The sequence below is a fragment of the Palaemon carinicauda genome, chromosome 1 (assembly GCF_036898095.1).
Source record: "Palaemon carinicauda isolate YSFRI2023 chromosome 1, ASM3689809v2, whole genome shotgun sequence".
NCBI classification, from domain to species: Eukaryota; Metazoa; Arthropoda; class Malacostraca; order Decapoda; family Palaemonidae; genus Palaemon; species Palaemon carinicauda.
In genome coordinates, this window is record NC_090725.1 from 229,590,445 (window position 1) to 229,610,444 (window position 20,000).

At 35.8% G+C, this 20,000-nt stretch overlaps 1 protein-coding gene across 2 annotated transcripts in view; it reads left to right on the forward strand.

The window, feature by feature from the left end:
* Positions 1 to 20,000, forward strand: part of LOC137654182 (trace amine-associated receptor 3-like) — a 307,240-nt gene that overhangs the window by 242,399 nt on the left and 44,841 nt on the right. For both annotated transcript variants that reach the window (XM_068387831.1, XM_068387823.1), the window contains exons 6-7: positions 3,287 to 3,381; positions 13,505 to 13,648. In XM_068387831.1, coding sequence (XP_068243932.1) covers positions 3,287 to 3,381; positions 13,505 to 13,648 — 239 coding nt within the window. The remainder of the gene's footprint in view (positions 1 to 3,286; positions 3,382 to 13,504; positions 13,649 to 20,000) is intronic.

Consider the following 20,000-nt stretch of genomic DNA (forward strand, 5'->3'; position numbering starts at 1 on the left):
CCATGCCTCCCTTGCCTACAATTCCTTGTTCTTGTCTTCATTGATTTCTCAATTTTGTAGCGATCAAAAACAACATTTACAACGAGAGTAGTTTTGAGCTTCGTTATCAATTGCTCTGACGAAAGCTTGGGCTATCCCAAGACGTGTTTTGATTTGTTGATCTGTTTACTATGCCATCAAATATGATTGCCTTTCGATTGGTTTCTAGTGTCACAAGCAGTGAAACATCTACATCTTCTGTGCTAAGTGTCTTCAAATGTAGATCGTTTGTGTTCTCAGTCGGTGAAGGTAGTTGGTGTTTCAGATGAACTCAGTAACTCCAGTAAAGCCACGAGTTTGCTCTTGTCTGCCCATGGGAGCAATTATCCATCTAGGCAAAAAGGGACATAGGGACACAGGAAAATTCATAACGCCCAATAAGGTCTTGCAGATAGAGTTCTTCCTGTGGACGTGCAATTATTAGCAGTCCTGCAAAGAGACAGTGTTTGTTCCAGCTCAAGCTCTTTCATAGGAATGCTGATCTTCAAACTTATGAAGACATCTGTTCCGTTTAACAATTTCAATTTCCCCCTTTTTTCCCCAGAGATTTTTGGGACCGACAATGCGTTCTTTGACAAATCTTGTGTAGCACTCTTGGCAAATAGTTAAACTCTACAGAATATCTCGTTGAATAGGATCTGGCATCACTGTTTTCGTGGTAAAGTTCCTGAGACATAGATCTTTCTGTTGGAATGGATTGTACCCTATTATCACTGATTTCATTTTTAGGATGTTGCATTCATGTCGTTGTTTTGGGTTGGGATAGTTCGTGGTGCTTTGTTCGCTACGAAGCTAAGACTCCTGCCATTTGCATTACTTCATCTGAAAGACGACCATTGAGTGTGATGCCCTGCTGATCCCCATGCAGTGTCCTTGATTTGACCCTATAATTTTCAAGTGAAACAGTTCGTGGTTGCTGAACCATTTTGCTTCCTAACTTTTGACATGTTACAAAATTTTTGAAGACAATGGGCAGTGTCGTGCTAGATGGACAAGCTTTTGAGTCATACATGTCATCTGAGTGTTATATGGAAAGTTTACACATAGCAGTTAACATTAAGCACAGATTCCATCACTAAGATAGGAATGTTCGACGATAGCACAGCAACAGGACAGTTCATAATTGTAGCCCTCAATTGATCTTACTACAATACCTGAAGCAGAATACTTATCGATAGAATAGTTTGTAGGTCCTATTTTTATATTAACTAATGGAAGCATCATAATTAAGCATATAACGTCGGATCCTGAAGAAAAATTGTTAGCACAATTATTACAATACCAGTATATCAGATTGGGTCATAAAAACATTTATATCAAATGCACAGAGCACGCCAGGTACCACCTATCTGCATGCCTGTAAAATAATAGAATACTCATAAATCAATACATTGATATCATAATCTTAATCTAGAGATCGCCACTTTTCATTTGATATGTTACATGGCCAGGTTTATGAAGAAAACAAATTGGAAATTTACCAAACAGAATTTATCTAAAAAATTAAAAATTAGAGTACGGTTCACAAATGGTGCTGAAAAATAACTTAAAAGTGCCAGAAAAAAATGGCACCATTTTTTTTTTTCATTCACAATACATTATTGAACAAAAATATGCATGGTGCCAAAAATTAACATCTGATGCCCATGGGATACGACAAACCCTTGCACCAGTAAGGAGGTAGAGTGGACTTGGAGAAAGAAGCCAAGCCGGTGATCTGTGGCTTCAGTGGGGGAACCGTTTAGAACCATGTCTCCTGCCCTATAGACAGACCTTTTCTCTCTGCATTGAGTATAGCTACATTTGCTTTATATCATACTTTATCTTCATTCAAGCTTCCTTTTTTTTCCATCATGACTCGTCCTCCTTTTATCTCCGGGTAACTTTAGGTTTTTACCTTAGATACACTTGGGTGCTGAATGGCCTCATAGGCCTTAGCAATGGGCTATATATACCAAATCCATGAACTAGATCCAATTACCAAGTTCATTCCTAAATTATTACATATGGTTTTTTTCAGGATTTTAAATTTACCTTCTATTCTATTTCTGGATTCACACCACTTTCTTTTGGTCTGGATATACGATATGGAATTAAGCTTGGCGAAAAAATCAATAAATATTTCGAAAGGCTACATAAATTTTCAAAATCATCCTGAGTGCTCAAACATTCCTGATTGCCATTAATCGTTGACAAAGTTTCTTTGTCATAGAATGCCTGTATGAAAAGGTATAAGAGAAATATGATTGAAAACATGAAGTTAACGAAAAACATATCAACATTATGGTATAGAAAAATACCTAAAACAAAATTCTCCTTATGGATATATTCAAACGCGTTGTATCTAAAAATCTTTCCCAGGCTTTTCTTCTTATTTTCAATTAAACACTAGGCTTAGAGATGTGAAATGCAACTTGCAATGGTCCTAAATTTTGTTGTAAATCTTGATGAACGTTGTGGTTTTAAATTGGGTGATTACTAAGGAATGTGGTTGGGATAGCCTAGTAGTTTTCATGTCATTCTTTAGCCTTATTGAAAAACTTTCGAGTGGATAAATGGACTGTTTGTATGAGATGATAGACTTGTTAAAATTTTTGAGGTCCCTTGTTCCAGATTATTGATAGTGGAAGTTCTTCGTATTTTCAAATGGATCAGTTATTTGGAAAATTAAGCATAAAACTGTCCATACTGAACAATTATTGTTCTGTTATTAATACGAGGAGATTAACAACCCCAATGGGTCAAACTTGACTCTTACAGAGCTGGCCAAATCCATCAAGCACAAGATTATGTTGTAGATACTAGTAAAAGCAAATTACCCAGTTTCCTGTAATATATATATATATATATATATATATATATATATATATATATATATATGTATGTATGAATACTTGTCTTTTCTTCCTTAATTTTACTTTGAGTGAAGGATTTGAGATTTCAAAGGTAGGAATTATCTGGGTGACTTGAGAGGTAACAGGTCCTTGGCTTCTGAGCTATTCTTTAAGGGAAGTCTTGAATAATCAAATATTTGATAAAATTGGCATTTACCAATTCCTTGTAATTAGAATTATTTAGTAATCAATATGAAGATGTTCAACTTATACCATGAAATTTTGAATTTTAATGTATAATGTTGAAAAAAAATGTATAAATCTCTCTCTCTCTCTCTCTCTCTCTCTCTCTCTCTCTCTCTCTCTCTCTCTCTCTCTCTCTCGGTGAATAATCTGTTTGTTTATATTTTCAGTAATTGGTATGTTCGTTGGATTCTCCGTCGTTCCAAATCAGGGCTATCAGTCATTGAGATGCCAGACGAATGACTTCTATCATATTGGCCTAACTGTAAGTAATTTATTTTCAATATATGGGAACATATACTGTACATTCCTGATTATAACAATTATTCTCATAATGATTGATAAGGATTTTATAAAATAGATAACCATTTGAATTTTCGATACATATTAAGTGTGAATTTGCGATACATAAAATCTACCTAAAGTGCGAATTTGCGATACATAAACTTCCCCTAAAGTATGAATTTGAAATGCAAAAAAAAAAAAATATCATCACAACCAATATTAGTAAGTTAATGAGATGCTTATTTGCCTAATTTTAAAGGTGTGAGGTAAATTTCTCGAAATGATTTGATCGACGGTAAATTCGTCAAAAGCAACTGCTCGAAAAAGTATTCTCACGAGCTATCAATTCCTGGAAAGTCATATTGCTCGAAAATATTGTTGAGAACGCTAATGGCCATTAAAAGAATAGATATTGGCTTTTGAGTTATATGCCTTTCAAGGACAATATAGGTTTATTGGAAGTTTCTTTTATTATTGTTCATTTCCATACTTTAAATAAAACATGTTTTTGAAAATTAATCTTTTTAGTTTACATAAGTAAAAAGGTTTAAAAAGTAAAAGAATAAAAGTGTATTATTGCCAAAAATTTACTCAAGCAATGAACACTTCTTGGATATCCCTCCACATTCCTTTCTTCGTCATACTATGTTACAGTAGTCATGTCAATATATGGAATATACTCCATCAACCCCAAAAAATTTCTACAAAGGGTTTCTCAACTGACTTTGATAGTTTAGTGTACTTTATAAGATGCTAAAAGTTTACCAAAGTAGAGCCCCAGAAAAGTTTATTTTTTTAATATGGCGTTCAAGATGGTCGCTAAAACATCTTAATGATCATAACTATAAAACTATCAACTCAAAATTGATGATCTTGGTGTCTATTCCTAGGTTTTAGGGGCAGAATACTGATTAAGATCATAGAAATATATTAAGCAATAAAAAAACAATATGGTGTCAAAAATGAACATATTCTAACCAAGGCTTTCGATTTCATCATTGATGTGCCACAAAATAGTCACCTGAAAGGCATTGTTTTAATGTTGTGGTGTTCCCATATACTTATGAACTTAATAGGAGCCACAAGAACTCTCAAGGAACGGACTGGTCTCAAAAGCATACTTGAGACTGTTTGTGGAGAACACGCAGCTGTGCACATGATGACAGGGAAATTTGTACAGAGGGCTTTTGCTGGTCCATCATCTTGATGACAAGTGCCTGCATATCCAACTTATAGCTGAAATGGCCAAAGACAATGCCAAAATTGAAAAACTGCTAAATCAAGCCAAGGAATTGTACTCCTTCCTTCTTTGTGGAATGATGACTCTAGGAGATGCTGCTTGTTCTGAGGTTTTGATCCAACTCGAGACAGTAACAAAGAAGAAATCTGAGCTTGCTCAGACCTCAAAGACCAGCCAGTTCTGGACGAATTATCAGCGTATGGCTGGCATGGCAAGACTGTTAATCAAGGCAAATCATACTGGGTCTTGATTAAGGCATTTGCAGGCAATGTCCAATTGCCTAACTTTCTTTCCCTCAGATCGACACTTCAGTTACCTGTAATCTATTTATTACTACTTACAGCAAATGAGCAACCTGGAGGAAGAGCACCAAGACATTTATAGAAAGTTCCTTGATGGTTTTCACATTGTTCGTAGGAGCAATCAGTTCTGGACATGGTTTAGTAGTGATCTTGTCATTGATCAAACGTTGATGAGGTCTCTGAAGAGCACTGGTGGTCTAACTCATGACAATGGGATGACTGAGGACACGTGAAACATTTAGACCCTATCCGCAACAGTAACGTCTGAATATAAAAGTGTGATGCAGGATTTCACAGACCTGACCTATACTTCAAATTCGCAACATAAAGACTCAACTGAAGTGCTCATCAAGAGATGCATCTGATTTCAAGAAAATAAGGATAAAGCTTGCAGCCTGATTACTCTTCCCATCTGATTCTACTCGGAGAAAACTGGTCAGTGGAATAGTGGCAGGGCCCGATGTGAACGTACATGAATTTGAATCGGTTGGGAATAAGTCATTGAAGAAACCTTTTGTAGTAATTTTTTGAGGGTTAAACTGTATTTTGACCTGACTAACATGTTCTGTAGTATTATTGTACATCCACGGTCATTTTTTCGGCCAAAAGCTGTACTAACACCTCCGAAATATTGCTTTATTTGTAACTCTTGGATACATTTTTCTTTTTCTAGTCCATCTATAAATTTCCAAATAAACTTAATTGATGTACGAAACTGTTACGCTACCCTTTAACTTCGTTGTTTGTCTTTAGCATTCCTTCCGTGATATATTGAAAAAAAAGTTCCATAATTCATGCTTAAACAAAGGAGCATATCTACGGTTATTTCTATACGGACCGCCAATTCATATCTCTTCAAAACATTCCACCCTACTTCCAAGTTCATAAGAAAAAAAAAAATCAATTCCAGATATATTTTCAAATGCTTCCACAACATTGATGACAGGTATAAATGCCAACACAGATGAGAGACGAACCTTGAGACCAAATTCAGCATTGGTGCGGCTCAATACCTTGAGGCCATTTTCTTGAATTTTTCAATAAGGTTTTTGACAGAAATAAAAAAAAAAAACATGGCATTTATTCTGTAACCTTCTTAACCATCACCCATGGCCTTTAGTCATTGGATATTCTTGTTCTGTAACCTTATTAACCATCACCCACGATATATATTCATTAGATATTCTTGTTCTGTAACCTTATTAGCTATCACCGACGGCCTTTAGTATTAGATATTCTTGTTCTGTAACCTTATTAACCATCACCTACGGCATTTAGTCGTTGGTTATTCTTGTTTTGTAACCTCATTAACTATCACCCACGGCATTCAGTCATTGGGTATTCTTGATCTCTAACCTTATTAACTATCACCTACAGCCTTTAGTCATTAGGTACTCTTGTTCTGTAACCTTATTGACCATCATCTACAGCCTTTAGTCATTGGTTATTCTTGTTGTGTAACCTTATTAACCATCACCCCCGGCCTTTGAGACAGTAGATATTCTTGTTGTGTAACCTTATTAACCATCACCCACGGCCTTTAGTCATTGGTTATTCTTGTTCTGTAACCTTATTAACCATCACCCACGGCATATAGTCATTGGATATTCTTGTTCTGTAACCTTATTAACCATCACCCACGGCCTTTAAGTCAGTAGATATTCTTGTTCTGTAACCTTATTAACCATCACCTATGGCATTAGTCATTGGTTATTCTCGTTCTGTAACCTTATTAACCATCACATATGGCATTTAGTCATTAGATATTCTTGTTCTGTAACCTTATTGACCATCACCCACAGCCTTTAGTCATTGGGTATTCTTGATCTGTAACCTTATTGACCATCACCCACGGCCTTTAGTCACTGGTTATTCTTGTTGTGTAACCTTATTAACCATCACCCACGGCCTTTAAGTCAGTAGATATTCTAGTTGTGTAACCTTATTAACCATCACCGACGGCATTTAGTCGTTGGTTATTCTTGTTCTGTAACTTTATTAACCATCACCCCCGCCATTTAGTCATTGGATATTCTTGTTCTGTAACCTTATTAACCATCACCCACAGCCTTTAGTCATTGGGTATTCTTGTTGTGTAACCTTATTAACCATCACCCACGGCCTTTAGTCATTGGTTATTCTTGTTCTGTAACCTTATTAACCATCACCCACGGCATATAGTCATTGGATATTCTTGTTCTGTAACCTTATTAACCATCACCCACGGCCTTTAAGTCAGTAGATATTCTTGTTGTGTAACCTTATTAACCATCACCTACGGCATTTAGTCGTTGGTTATTCTTGTTCTGTAACTTTATCAACCATCACCCCCGCCATTTGGTCAATGGATATTCTTATTCTGTAACCTTATTAATCATCACCTACGGCATTTAGTCGTTTGTTATTCTTGTTCTGTAACCTTATTAACCATCACCCACGGCCTTTAGTCATTGGATATTCTTGTTCTGTAATCTTATTAACCCTCACCCACAGCATTTACTAATTGGATAATTCTTGTTCTGTAACCTTATTAACCATCACCTATGGCATTAGTCATTGGTTATTCTCGTTCTGTAACCTTATTAACCATCACCCACGGCCTTTAGTCATTGGATATTCTTGTTCTGTAATCTTATTAACCCTCACCCACAGCATTTACTAATTGGATAATTCTTGTTTTGTAACCTTATTAACCATCACCTATGGCATTAGTTGTTGGTTATTCTCGTTCTGTAACCTTATTAACCATCACCTACAGCATTTAGTCATTGGTTATTCTTGATCTGTAACCTTATCAACCATCACCCACGGCCTTTAGTCATTGGATATTCTTGTTCTGTAACCTTATTAACCATCACCCACGGCCTTTAGTCATTGGATATTCTTGTTCTGTAATCTTATTAACCCTCACCCACAGCATTTACTAATTGGATAATTCTTGTTCTGTAACCTTATTAACCATCACCTATGGCATTAGTCATTGGTTATTCTCGTTCTGTAACCTTATTAACCATCACCCACGGCATTTAGTCATTGGGTATTCTTGATCTGTAACCTTATTAACCATCACCTACAGCCGTTAATCATTGGGTATTCTTGTTCTGTAACTTTATTGAACATCACCCACGGCCTTTAGTCATTGGTTATTCTTGTTGTGTAACCTTATTAACCATCACCTACAGCATATAGTCATTGGATATTCTTGTTCTGTAACCTTATTAACCATCACCCACGGCCTTTAAGTCAACAGATATTCTTGTTGTGTAACCTTATTAACCATCACCCACGGCCATTAGTCATTGGTTATTCTTGTTCTGTAACCTTATTAACCATCACCCACAGCATATAGTCATTGGATATTCTTGTTCTGTAACCTTTATTAACCATCACCCACGGCCTTTAAGTCAGTAGATATTCTTGTTGTGTAACCTTACTAACCATCACCTACGGCATTTAGTCGTTGGTTATTCTTGTTCTGTAACTTTATCAACCATCACCCCCGCCATTTGGTCATTGGATATTCTTATTCTGTAACCTTATTAAACATCACCTACGGCATTTAGTCCTTTGTTATTCTTGTTCTGTAACCTTATTAACCATCACCCACGGTATTTAGTTATTGGATATTCTTGTTCTGTAACCTTATTAACCATCACATATAGCATTTAGTCATTGGTTATTTTTGATCTGTAACCTTATCAACCATCACCCACGGCCTTTAGTCATTGCATATTCTTGTTCTGTAATCTTATTAACCCTCACTCACGGCATTTAGTAATTGGATAATTCTTGTCCTGTAACCTTATTAACCATCACCTATAGCATTAGTCGTTGGTTATTTTCGTTTTGTAACCTTATTAACCATCACCTACGGCATTTAGTCATTAGATATTCTTGTACTGTAACATTATTAACCATCACCCACGGCCTTTAGTCATTGGGTATTCTTGTTCTGTAACCTTATTAACCATCACCCAGGGCCTTTAGTCATTGGGTATTCTTGTTCTCTAACTTTATTGACCATCACCCACGGCCTTTAGTCATTGGTTATTCTTGTTGTGTAACCTTATTAACCATCACCCACGGCATATAGTCATTGGATATTCTTATTCTGTAACCTTATTAACCATCACCCACAGCCTTTAAGTCAGTAGATATTCTTGTTGTGTAACCTTATTAACCATCACCTACGGCATTTAGTCGTTGGTTATTTTTGTTCTGTAACTTTATTAACCATCACCCCCGCCATTTGGTCATTGGATATTCTTATTCTGTAACCTTATTAATCATCACCTACGGTATTTAGTCGTTTGTTATTCTTGTTGTGTAACCTTATTAACCATCACCCACGGTATTTAGTTATTGGATATTCTTGTTCTGTAACCTTATTAACCATCACATATGGCATTTAGTCATTGGTTATTCTTGATCGGTAACCTTTTCAACCATCACCCACGGCCTTTAGTCATTGGATATTCTTGTTCTGTAATCTTATTAACCCTCACCCACGGCATTTAGTAATTGGATATTCTTGTTTTGTAACCTTATTAACCATCACCTATGGCATTAGTCGTTGGTTATTCTCGTTCTGTAACCTTATTAACCATCACCCACAACATTTAGTCATTAGATATTCTTGTTCTGTAAGCTTTTCAACCATCACCCACGGCCTTTAGTTGTTGGTTATTCTTTTTTCTGTAACCTTATTAACCATCACCTACAGAATTTAGTCGTTGGTTATTCTTGTTCTGTAACCTTATTAATTATCGCCCATGGCATTTAGTCATTGGATATTCTTGTTCTATGATCTTATCATCCACGGTATTTAGTCCTTGGATATTCTTGTTCTGTAACCTTATTAACCATCACCCACGGCCTTCAGTCATTGGATATTCTTTTGTCTGTAAACTCTATTAACCATCACCCACGGTATTTTGTCATTGGATATTCTTTTTCTGTAACCTTATTAACCATCACCCACTGCCTTTAAGTCATTGGATATTCTTATTCTGTAACCTTATTAACCATCAGTTACGGCATTTAGTCGTTGGTTATTCTTGTTCTGTAACCTTATTAACCATCACCCCCGGCCTTCAGTCATTGGATAATCTTGTTCTGTAACCTTATTAACCATCACTAACAACATTTAGTCGTTGGTTATTCTTGTTCTGTAACTTTATTAACCATCACTCACGACATTTAGTCATTGGATATTCTTGTTCTGTAACCTTATTAACCATCACCTACGGCATTTAGTCATTTGTTATTCTTGTTCTGTAACCTTATTAACCATCATCCACGGCATTTAGTCATTGGATATTCTGGTTTTGTAACCTTATGAACCATCATCCACGGCCTGTAGTCATTGGATATTCTTGTTCTGTAACCTTATTAACCATCATCACCTACAGCATTTAGTCGGTGGTTTATTCTTGTTCTGTAACCTTATTAACCATCACCTACGGCATTTAGTTGTTGGTTATTCTTCTGTTACCTTATTTGCCATCTCCCTCGGCAATTAGTCATTGGATATTCTTATTCTGTAACTTTATTAACTATCACCTACGGCATTTAGTCGTTGGCTATTCTTCTTCTGTAACTTATTAACCATCACCCATGGCATTTAATCGTTGGTTATTCTTGTTCTGTAACCTTAATAACCATCATCCACTGCATTTAGTCATTGGATATTCTTGGTCTGTTACCTTATTAACCATCACTCACTGCATTTAGTCATTTAATATTCTTGTTCTGTAACCTTATTAACCATCACCTACAGCATTTAGTTGTTGGTTATTTTTGTTCTGTAACCTTATTAACCATCACCCACGGATTTAGTCGTTGGTTATTCTTTTTCTGTAACCTTATTAACCATCACCCACAGCATTTAGTCATTATATATTTTTGTTCTGTAACCTATTTAACCATCATCTACGGCATTTAGTCATTGAATATTCTTGTTCTGTAACTTTATTACCCATCACCCACGGCAATTAGTCGTTGGTTATTCTTGTTCTGTAACCTTATTGACCATCATCTACGGCATTTAGTCATTGGATATTCTTGTTCAGTAACCTTATTAACCATGGAAAGTTCAATATCAGACGTTATTGCCAATGGCGGGAATGTTTGGAATTTTTCTTTCATAACCTTCAAGAATCTCTTGAAGGTTTCTTCGGGTTTCTTTGGGATTGTTAGTAGGGTGCATAAGAAGGGTGTAATACAACCTGAGTGTACAGTACACCATGTATGTATACAACTGAACAAAAATCCAAGGTACAGTTTTAAAAGTGTCATCAGCATACCATTTCTCTGAACCTGATGATATATTAGTCTGAGTTGCAAAAATCAATATACGACCGTGTGTGGGACCAGAGTCGCAAACAAGGAATAAATCTCCTTTGATCGTTTTTTGTAAACTCTTCCTGAATGGGAAGACAGAGGTGGCTATTGGGCAAAGCAGGTCCATCATTTTCTTTGCTCTTATATCGCGTATATATATAATTTTTTTTTATAACTGATATGCTACTGAAGGACGCTTCGCAGCCACAAAACCACTTACTCCCATTGAAGCACTTGACAAATATATTGTGGTGTATCTCGAGCGTTTGTATCATGTTCTTTTTGGACTTAGCAGCATCAATTTTAGCACAGTCTCCCGCATGGTTGTGATCTTTTTCGTTTTGGGTACTACCATCGACAGTGATAATACGAGCTGAACATTTAAGTTATTATTATTATTATTATTATTATTATTATTATTACAAGTTAAGCTACAACCCTAGTTGGAAAAGGAGGATGCTATGAACCCAAGGGTTCCAACAGGGAGAAATAGCCCAGTGAGGAAAGCAAACAATAAAATGAACAAACTACAAGTGAAGTAATAAACAATTCAAACAAGATATTCTAAGAACATTAGCAACATTAAATTAGACCTATCATATATAAACTATAAATACTTCCAAAACACAAGGGGAAGAGAAACAAGATAGAAACCCGTGCCCGAGTTTACCCTCAAGTAAGAGAACTCTAACCCAAGACAGTGGAAGACTATGATAGAGAGGCTATGGCACTACTCAAGACTAGAGAACAATAGTTTGATTTTGGAGTGTCTTTTTTCTAGAAGAGTTGCTTGCCATAGTTAAAGTCCCTTCTACCCTTACCAAGAGGAAAGTAGCCCCTGGACAAGTACATTGCAGCAGTTAACCCCTTGAGGGAAGAAGAATTGTTTGGTAATCTCAATGTTGTTGGGTATATGAGGACAGAGGAGAATGTGTAAAGAATAGAGGAGACTATTCGGTGTATGTCTAGGAAAAGAAAAAATAAGCCGTAACCAGAGAGAGGATCCAATGTAGTACTGTCTGGCCAATCAAAGAATCCAATAACTCAGCGGTATTGTCTTAACGGGCGACTCATGCCCTGCCCTACCTGCACATATCGCGTTTCCAATATATTTGTGTTCCTAGTTTTGTTCTTGATATATAGATAACCGTCTAAACATATATTTTTTCTCTTCGCTCTCCGCATAATTATGTTGATTCCATCTTGAGGGTTCAAGACTTCCAGAAAAACTAAAATAGGAAAAAATATAATCATAATGAATGATTATTGGTGTTCGTTAATAGAAATGGTAAACATTGTTTAAAATACTAATGACCATTTAACGATCGGCTAATAAAGCTCGTTAACAGCAAAGGTAAAAAAATAGAATAATAACCATTCCAAAAATAGAGATTTTCTTTCGAGAAATATTTTTTCGAGGAATTGATAGTTCGAGAAATTATTTCTCGAGCAATTGTTTTCGTAGAATGTACCTGTATTCAATCATTTCGGCTACCTGAGTTCCCCGCGACTCAAAAATATCATCATCCTTTCGCACCTGGTGATGGGTAGTTCTAGTAATGATAATAGATATAATACAATTAGAGTCGGCTCCATTTGTTTCAATACTGGGTTGGCTGGCCATTACAAAGTAACCAGGCCATTATGCCAGTATATTAGATGGTACCTTTATTGCCAAATACAGTTTGCTGCGTTATACGCTCAACGATTATGAAGTCTTTGTAGATGTGTTCTAATTTTGAATTTCATATGAGTAATGCGTATATATATACAATATATATATATTATGTATTTGTGTATCGTGTATATATACATATACTTTTATATTCTTATATATATATATATATATATATATATATATATATATATATATATATATATATATATATATGTATATCTTATATGTATATGTATATATACTTAAACACATTGTGCATACATATATACTGTATATATGTGTTTGTAATTATTTATGTATATATAATTATTGTCTACATTAATTGATACTCCTATTTCGTCATAGATTTATTTAGGCTTACATCTTTGATTGTGCGATCAAATTGCCTTAAAATTGCCTTCTCTTTATATTGTCCCACGCACCCCTACCTAACTTTCCTTTTCATGTTGAATACGTTTCTTACATATCATCTAAGCTAGATACTGCGCTGCCCCACATCTCGGTGTATCTGCAGAACTGATCTCTGATATTTCTTCCTCAGTTTCGGATCATATGGACGTGTATATTCTTTGGGCCAACGGTCGTCATCATCGTGGTGTATTCCCACATATTCTGTTTGCTGAAAAACAGAGAGTTTTATATGGTGAGCCCCGAGCAGCGTAATCACCTGCGGAGGAATATCAAGGTAAGACGGCCTTTGATGTTTGTGCCATATGGTAAACTATTCACTCTGTAAAGGTTTAGAATTTTTTCAAGTCATTTTGGTGTTAGGTTTTAATGATTAAGCCAATTTATCCCATATAAGTTAATGCTTTGAAAAGTAAGATTAGAATAAAATATTTTGTTCGATAGCATCATAAATAAACAATAGATGGAGTTAAAATTACCATTATGGCTGTTTAATATAGTTTGTACGATTATTACATTAAATGGTGTTCACCCAGATTTAGGAGGGAAAGATTACACATGCAATTATGTAATTATTCCATAATTTTTTTTGAAAAGGTTGGCCATTCGCGAGGTGAGGACAAATCCAATAATTCTTACTGCAAGTTAGAATTAGATCATAGTCAAAATATAATGTTCTATTCTATAGCCAACATCTGTTCTGAAAGTCTGTTAAGGCAATTTCGCCAGGGAACCTGAAATTTTTAAAAGTGTGTACCTCCTGAATGACTTAAACATTCACGAAATTTTATGGAATCCAGGTAGGAAGCTGTGGAAATGTCATTCCCAACATTTTCATGGTAATCTGTTTTGGAATCCGAATTTGAAATGCGAATCCCGTGGAAAGTTTTAACTCGTGGCTAACTGCTCCAGACATTTTCCGACTGGATAACTATAGCAAATTGTCATTTTAATGCAATCCATGTTGCCTTACGAACTCTTTCATTCAGGGTAAAATAAAGGGTTGCTCAAGCTACAAGATTATTTTGCGTCAGGTGAATATCCTTTTTGAGTCTTATTACTGTTTTTGTTGTCGTTTAATCTTTCCAGATGCGTTTATTATTTGGGAATTATAGAAAATACCAAGTCATTGACTATGGACATATCAGATCATACTTTAAGGACGAATTGGAAGTGATAATGTTCCACCAAAGAAACGCTCTCTCTCTCTCTCTCTCTCTCTCTCTCTCTCTCTCTCTCTCTCTCTCTCTCTCTCTCTCTCTCTCTCTCTCTCTCTCTCTCTCTCTCTCTCTCATGAATGATCTTAATCCCACAAGAATCTACTTTAGGAATATGAATAAAAGTATTCATAGGACAGTCGTTATTTTAAGTACATACGTAAAACCAGAGCTTTCAAAAGTTGCATGTATTATATTTCCTTTTATCCATTTTCTTAAAAGGAAAATTAGAAAAAAAGCAGGAAGTAAATAACTATGCGTAAGGTTATTAGAGCAGAAAAGGCAAAAATAATATAGAAGGTATTTGGCCAAATGAAGAGCAAGGAAGATCTATATTTTCTAAACGAATAATGTTTCCTTAAGGGGCTAACTTAGTTGCCTCCCTCTAATTTTCATGTTCTGAATATATTAGTAATTCTCCTCTCTCTCTCTCTCTCTCTCTCTCTCTCTCTCTCTCTCTCTCTCTCTCTCTCTCTCTCTCTCTCTCTCTCTCTCGTAGGGTGAAGTAGGTAACTGCAACATGTACCTTGTCTGTTTTAATGCACATCAATTAAATTGGCTCTGTAAGCGCAAATGGTGTTCTCCGGTACAGGGCCGATTCACCCTGTGCAGTTCGTTTACGGCTCTCTCGATGTATTATCATTACATAGAAACTAAAGACGCTGTTCACATTATACGGTTCGGTCATCGTTCGTCATTCGTGTGGCTTTCGTTCGTACGGTTAAAGAAAAAAAAAAAAAAAAAAACTGACGAACGAAACTTATATACTACGTATCAGTTTCCGTCACATTGTGTTTGGGGAGGAATGAACATATGAAAGAACTTTTCTTTTTACTAACACTCTAAGTAATTGTCGGCTACTTCAGCAATTACAGGTTAGTAGAGTGAAGGTATCAGAATAATCTTTTAATGTCTCACTCTCTTTATTATTATTATTATTATTATTATTTGTGTAATAAAGGTTTAATCAATAATACTATTTTTTTGTAGTAAATGTCATTTACTACAAAAATAATTTGTGCTTAGTGAATAATAATATTTATGTAATATGATTTTGATTGTGTAGCACACACAGTTTGGTAATACTAACCTGAGGCAAACAGCCAGTATCTTCCGTGGTGAAACACACACACACACACACTCTCTCTCTCTCTCTCTCTCTCTCTCTCTCTCTCTCTCTCTCTCTCTCTCTCTCTCTCTCAGAATAGTATTGGCTTTGAGCAGATCATCTCCAATTTTCTGAATTAAATAATTGAATTGAAATATTGACATTCTAAAGTAATAGTAAAACTGTTTCATCGTCTTGTAATTGTTTATAAAGAAGATTCCAGTGTTCTCCTTCCTACTTCCTCTTCACTTGGCATTTTCCAGAAGTAATGATATTCTAACGAGGTGCTTTAGAGTCATTCATTTTTTTGTGCCATACCGCAGCGGCAGCTGCATCCAGACTGAACGTATCTGGAAGTTCTGGAACGTATTGTGTGAACGCAATGACATTTTGCTGGAACGTAAACGAACCATATCCTTACGAAAACGAACCGTACAATGTGAATCGCCCCTAGTCGGTTCCCGTGTTTGTATAATATATATATATATATATATATATATATATATATATATATATATATATATATATATATATATATATATATATATATATATATATATATAAATGATATATGTACATATATATAAATGATATATGTACATATATAATATATGTATATATATATACTGTATATATATATATATATATATATATATATATATATATATATATATATATATATATGTATATATATATATTATATGATAGAAATATATATATATATATATATATATATATATATATATTTATATATATATATATATATATATATATATATATATATATATATTTATTTATATATATATATTGGATCCTTTGACTGGCCAGACAGTATTGCATTGGACCCCTCTCTCTAGTCACGGCTTATTTTTTCTTTGCCTACACTTACACGGAATAGTCTGGCCAATTCTTTACATATTCTCGTCTTTCCTCATACATCTGACAACAATGAGATACTTAACACTTCTTCACCAAGGGGTTAATTTACTGCACTGCAATTTGTTCAGTGTACTTTCCTCTTGGTAAGGGTAGAAGAGACTCTTTAGCTATGGTAAGCAGCTCTTCTAGGAGAAGGACACTCCAAAATTAAACCATTGTCCTCTAGTCTTGGGTAGTGCCATAGCCTCTGTACCATGGTCTTCCACTGTCTTGGGTTAGAGTTCTCTTGCTTGAGGGTACACTCGGGCACACTATTCTATCTTATTTTTTTTTCTTCCTCTTGTTTTTTTGAAATGGTGTGTTGGGCAGGCTTATTAGAAGGGCCATGGATGCCTGGTGGTTTATCAAGAGGTTGTCTTTTCCTTTTTCTGATTTTTTCTTCTCAAAACCATCTTTACTGTCCTCCCTTCAGTTGAAGTGGCTATCCTGGAGGGTATTTAGCCTTGCATGGTGTATCGGCTCCTCCATGTTGACCAGTTTTTCCGACTCTTTACTATAGTCTATGGATATCATCAATCACTTTTATTATTATTCTGTACATATTGTTTTTGTTTTAATTCTTGTTAATCTAGTTTTTAAGTATGATGTCTCTTTTTTATTTCTATTAATTCTTATGCTGTCTGGAGACATTGAGCAAAATCCGGGACCAGTACGTCCTAGATTTCGTCAATGTCGTCTTCTGTATTGCAATATTCGTGGTCTTCATGCAAATATCCGAGACCTTACAGTTGCGTCCAGACAGTATGATATTCTTTTGTGCTCAGAAACTTTGGTTTCTAATATGAGGCACTCATCTGAGCTCCTTATAACTGGTTTTAAGAAGCCAATAATGCTGAAACTTGATTCCATTCCTAGGGCCAGGGGAATGGCGGTGTATATTAGGACCGAGTACCCTGCTTCTCATAAGTCCTGCTATCAATGTGGATGTCATGAGATTCAGGTAATAAAAGTTTGTGGCAGGCATAACAACTTTTATTTGTGTTCAATCTACCGGAATCCAGACATGGATGATTCTATCTTTGATTGTCTTCTTACCATTATGGCTAAGATACAAGAAGATGATAGAAAGGCTTCGTTTGTCTTTGTTGGTGATTTTAATGCTCACCATAGGGAGTGGTTGAGTTCTATCTCTCCTACCGATCGCCATGGCTTAAGAGCTTTAGACTTTGCCTCAGAATCAGGCTGTGAGCAAATCATAAATGAAGCTACTCACAGGTCTGGTAATTGCTTGGACCTCGTATACACTGACTCCCCTGGCGTTATAACTAGTAAGGTTGGTTCTCCAGTCGGGACTTCTGATCATGCCTTGATTTCATTATTAGTGAAGACTGAGCAGCCTGTCCCTGATATATCATATTCTTGTAAAATTTATATGAAATCCCAAGCAGACTGGAATGGGATTTTGCATGATCTTTTGTGCTTGAATTGGTCACAATTATATAATAGTGTAGATCCTGTTGTCCCTTTGAATGAGAATCTAGTCAACATAATTGATAGGCGTATCCCTTCTCGTGTGCTAAGGTACCGATTGAAGGACAAACCGTGGTTCAATGATGATTGTAGACGTGCTTATTTGGAGAAGCAGGAGGCCTATCACCTTTGGAAGGGTAACAGATCAGATTTGACCTGGAACAACTATACTCAGCTTCGAGCTTTTGCTCAGAGAGTTTATGCCTCAACTGAAAAGGAGTACAATTTAATCATAAAAGAAACCCTCTCTGGTACAACTCAGGAACATAAATGGTGGTCTACCCTTAAATCTGCACTCTTTGGTGTAGATGCAACAGTTCCTCCTTTACTTAAACCAGATGGCTCAGTCACTCACTGTCCAAAGGAAAAGGCAACCCTTTTGGCTGATGTTTTTGACAGTAAACAGAGTAATGAAAAACTTGAACTTCCTCATTCCTGTTTTCCTGAGGCTAAACTAACTAGTTTAGCTTTTCGATCTCGTGAGATTAAAGCTCTGTTGATGGACCTTGATGCTTATGGAGGTGTAGACCCTAATGGTATTTTTCCTTTGTTTTTTATAAAGACAGCAGATTTCTTAGCTCCAAAGTTATCTGTTATTTTACGCAAGTTAGCAAGAAGAGGAGCTTTTAGCACTTGTTGGAGAATTGGTAATGTTACTCCTCTATGTAAATGTGTTTGTGGTAGCTCAAGTCCCACTGATTACCGCCCAATTTCCATAACTCCCATATTATCTAAAGTTTTTGAACGTCTTCTGGCAAAACGTCTTAATAGGTTTGCTGAAGGTAATCATCTATTCCCTAGTTTGCAATTTGGTTTTCGGAAAGGCCTTGGAGCATGTGATGCCCTTCTTACAATCTCCAATGCAGTACAGAAATCCCTTGATTGTGGTCGGGAAGTTCGTATGATTGGCCTTGATTTTAGTGCTGCCTTTGACCGTGTTAATCATGAGGCCCTTGTTTTCAAACTGAAACAGTTGGGAGTGGGTGGGTCGTTTCTTAGCATTATTATTGATTTTTTAAGTAGTAGATCTCAAAGAGTTGTTGTTGATGGGCACCATAGTGAGTATAGGAATGTGATATCCGGTGTTCCACAGGGTAGTGTTCTTGGCCCATTACTTTTCATACTATATACACATGACATGTGGTTTGGCCTAGAAAATAAGCTTGTTGCATATGCAGATGATGCTACTCTCTTTGCATCAATTCCATCCCCTGAATGTAGATCTGGGGTTGGTGAATCCCTTAATAGAGATTTAGCTAAAATTAGTTCATGGTGCAAATTATGGGGTATGAAGTTGAATCCTAACAAAACTCAAAGTATGATTGTAAGTAGGTCAAGGACGGTGGCTCCTCAACATCCGGATCTCAGTATTGATAATGTTTCTTTAAATTTGTATGACTCTTTCAAAATTTTAGGCGTGATTCTTGACAGCAAATTTACTTTTGAGAAACATATAAGGTCTGTGTCTTCTTCAATTGCACAAAAAATTGGCTTATTGAGAAAGTCTTTTAAGATATTCGGTGATCAATCTATTCTGAAGAAGTGTTTTAATTCTTTTATTCTACCTTGTTTTGAGTATTGTTCTCCTGTCTGGTCTTCAGCTGCTGATTCTCATCTTAATTTGTTGGACAGAAACTTACGGTCTATTAAATTTCTTATTCCTGATCTAGATATTAATCTCTGGCACCGTCGATCAATTAGTTCATTATGCATGTTGCATAAGATTTTTCATAACTCTGACCATCCTTTACATTCAGATCTCCCTGGACAATTCTATCCTGTTCGTAATACTAGGCAGGCAGTTAATTCTAATAGCCAGGCCTTCTCCATCATAAGACTCAATACTACGCAGTACTCTAGAAGTTTTATTCCAGCTGTTACCAAGTTGTGGAATG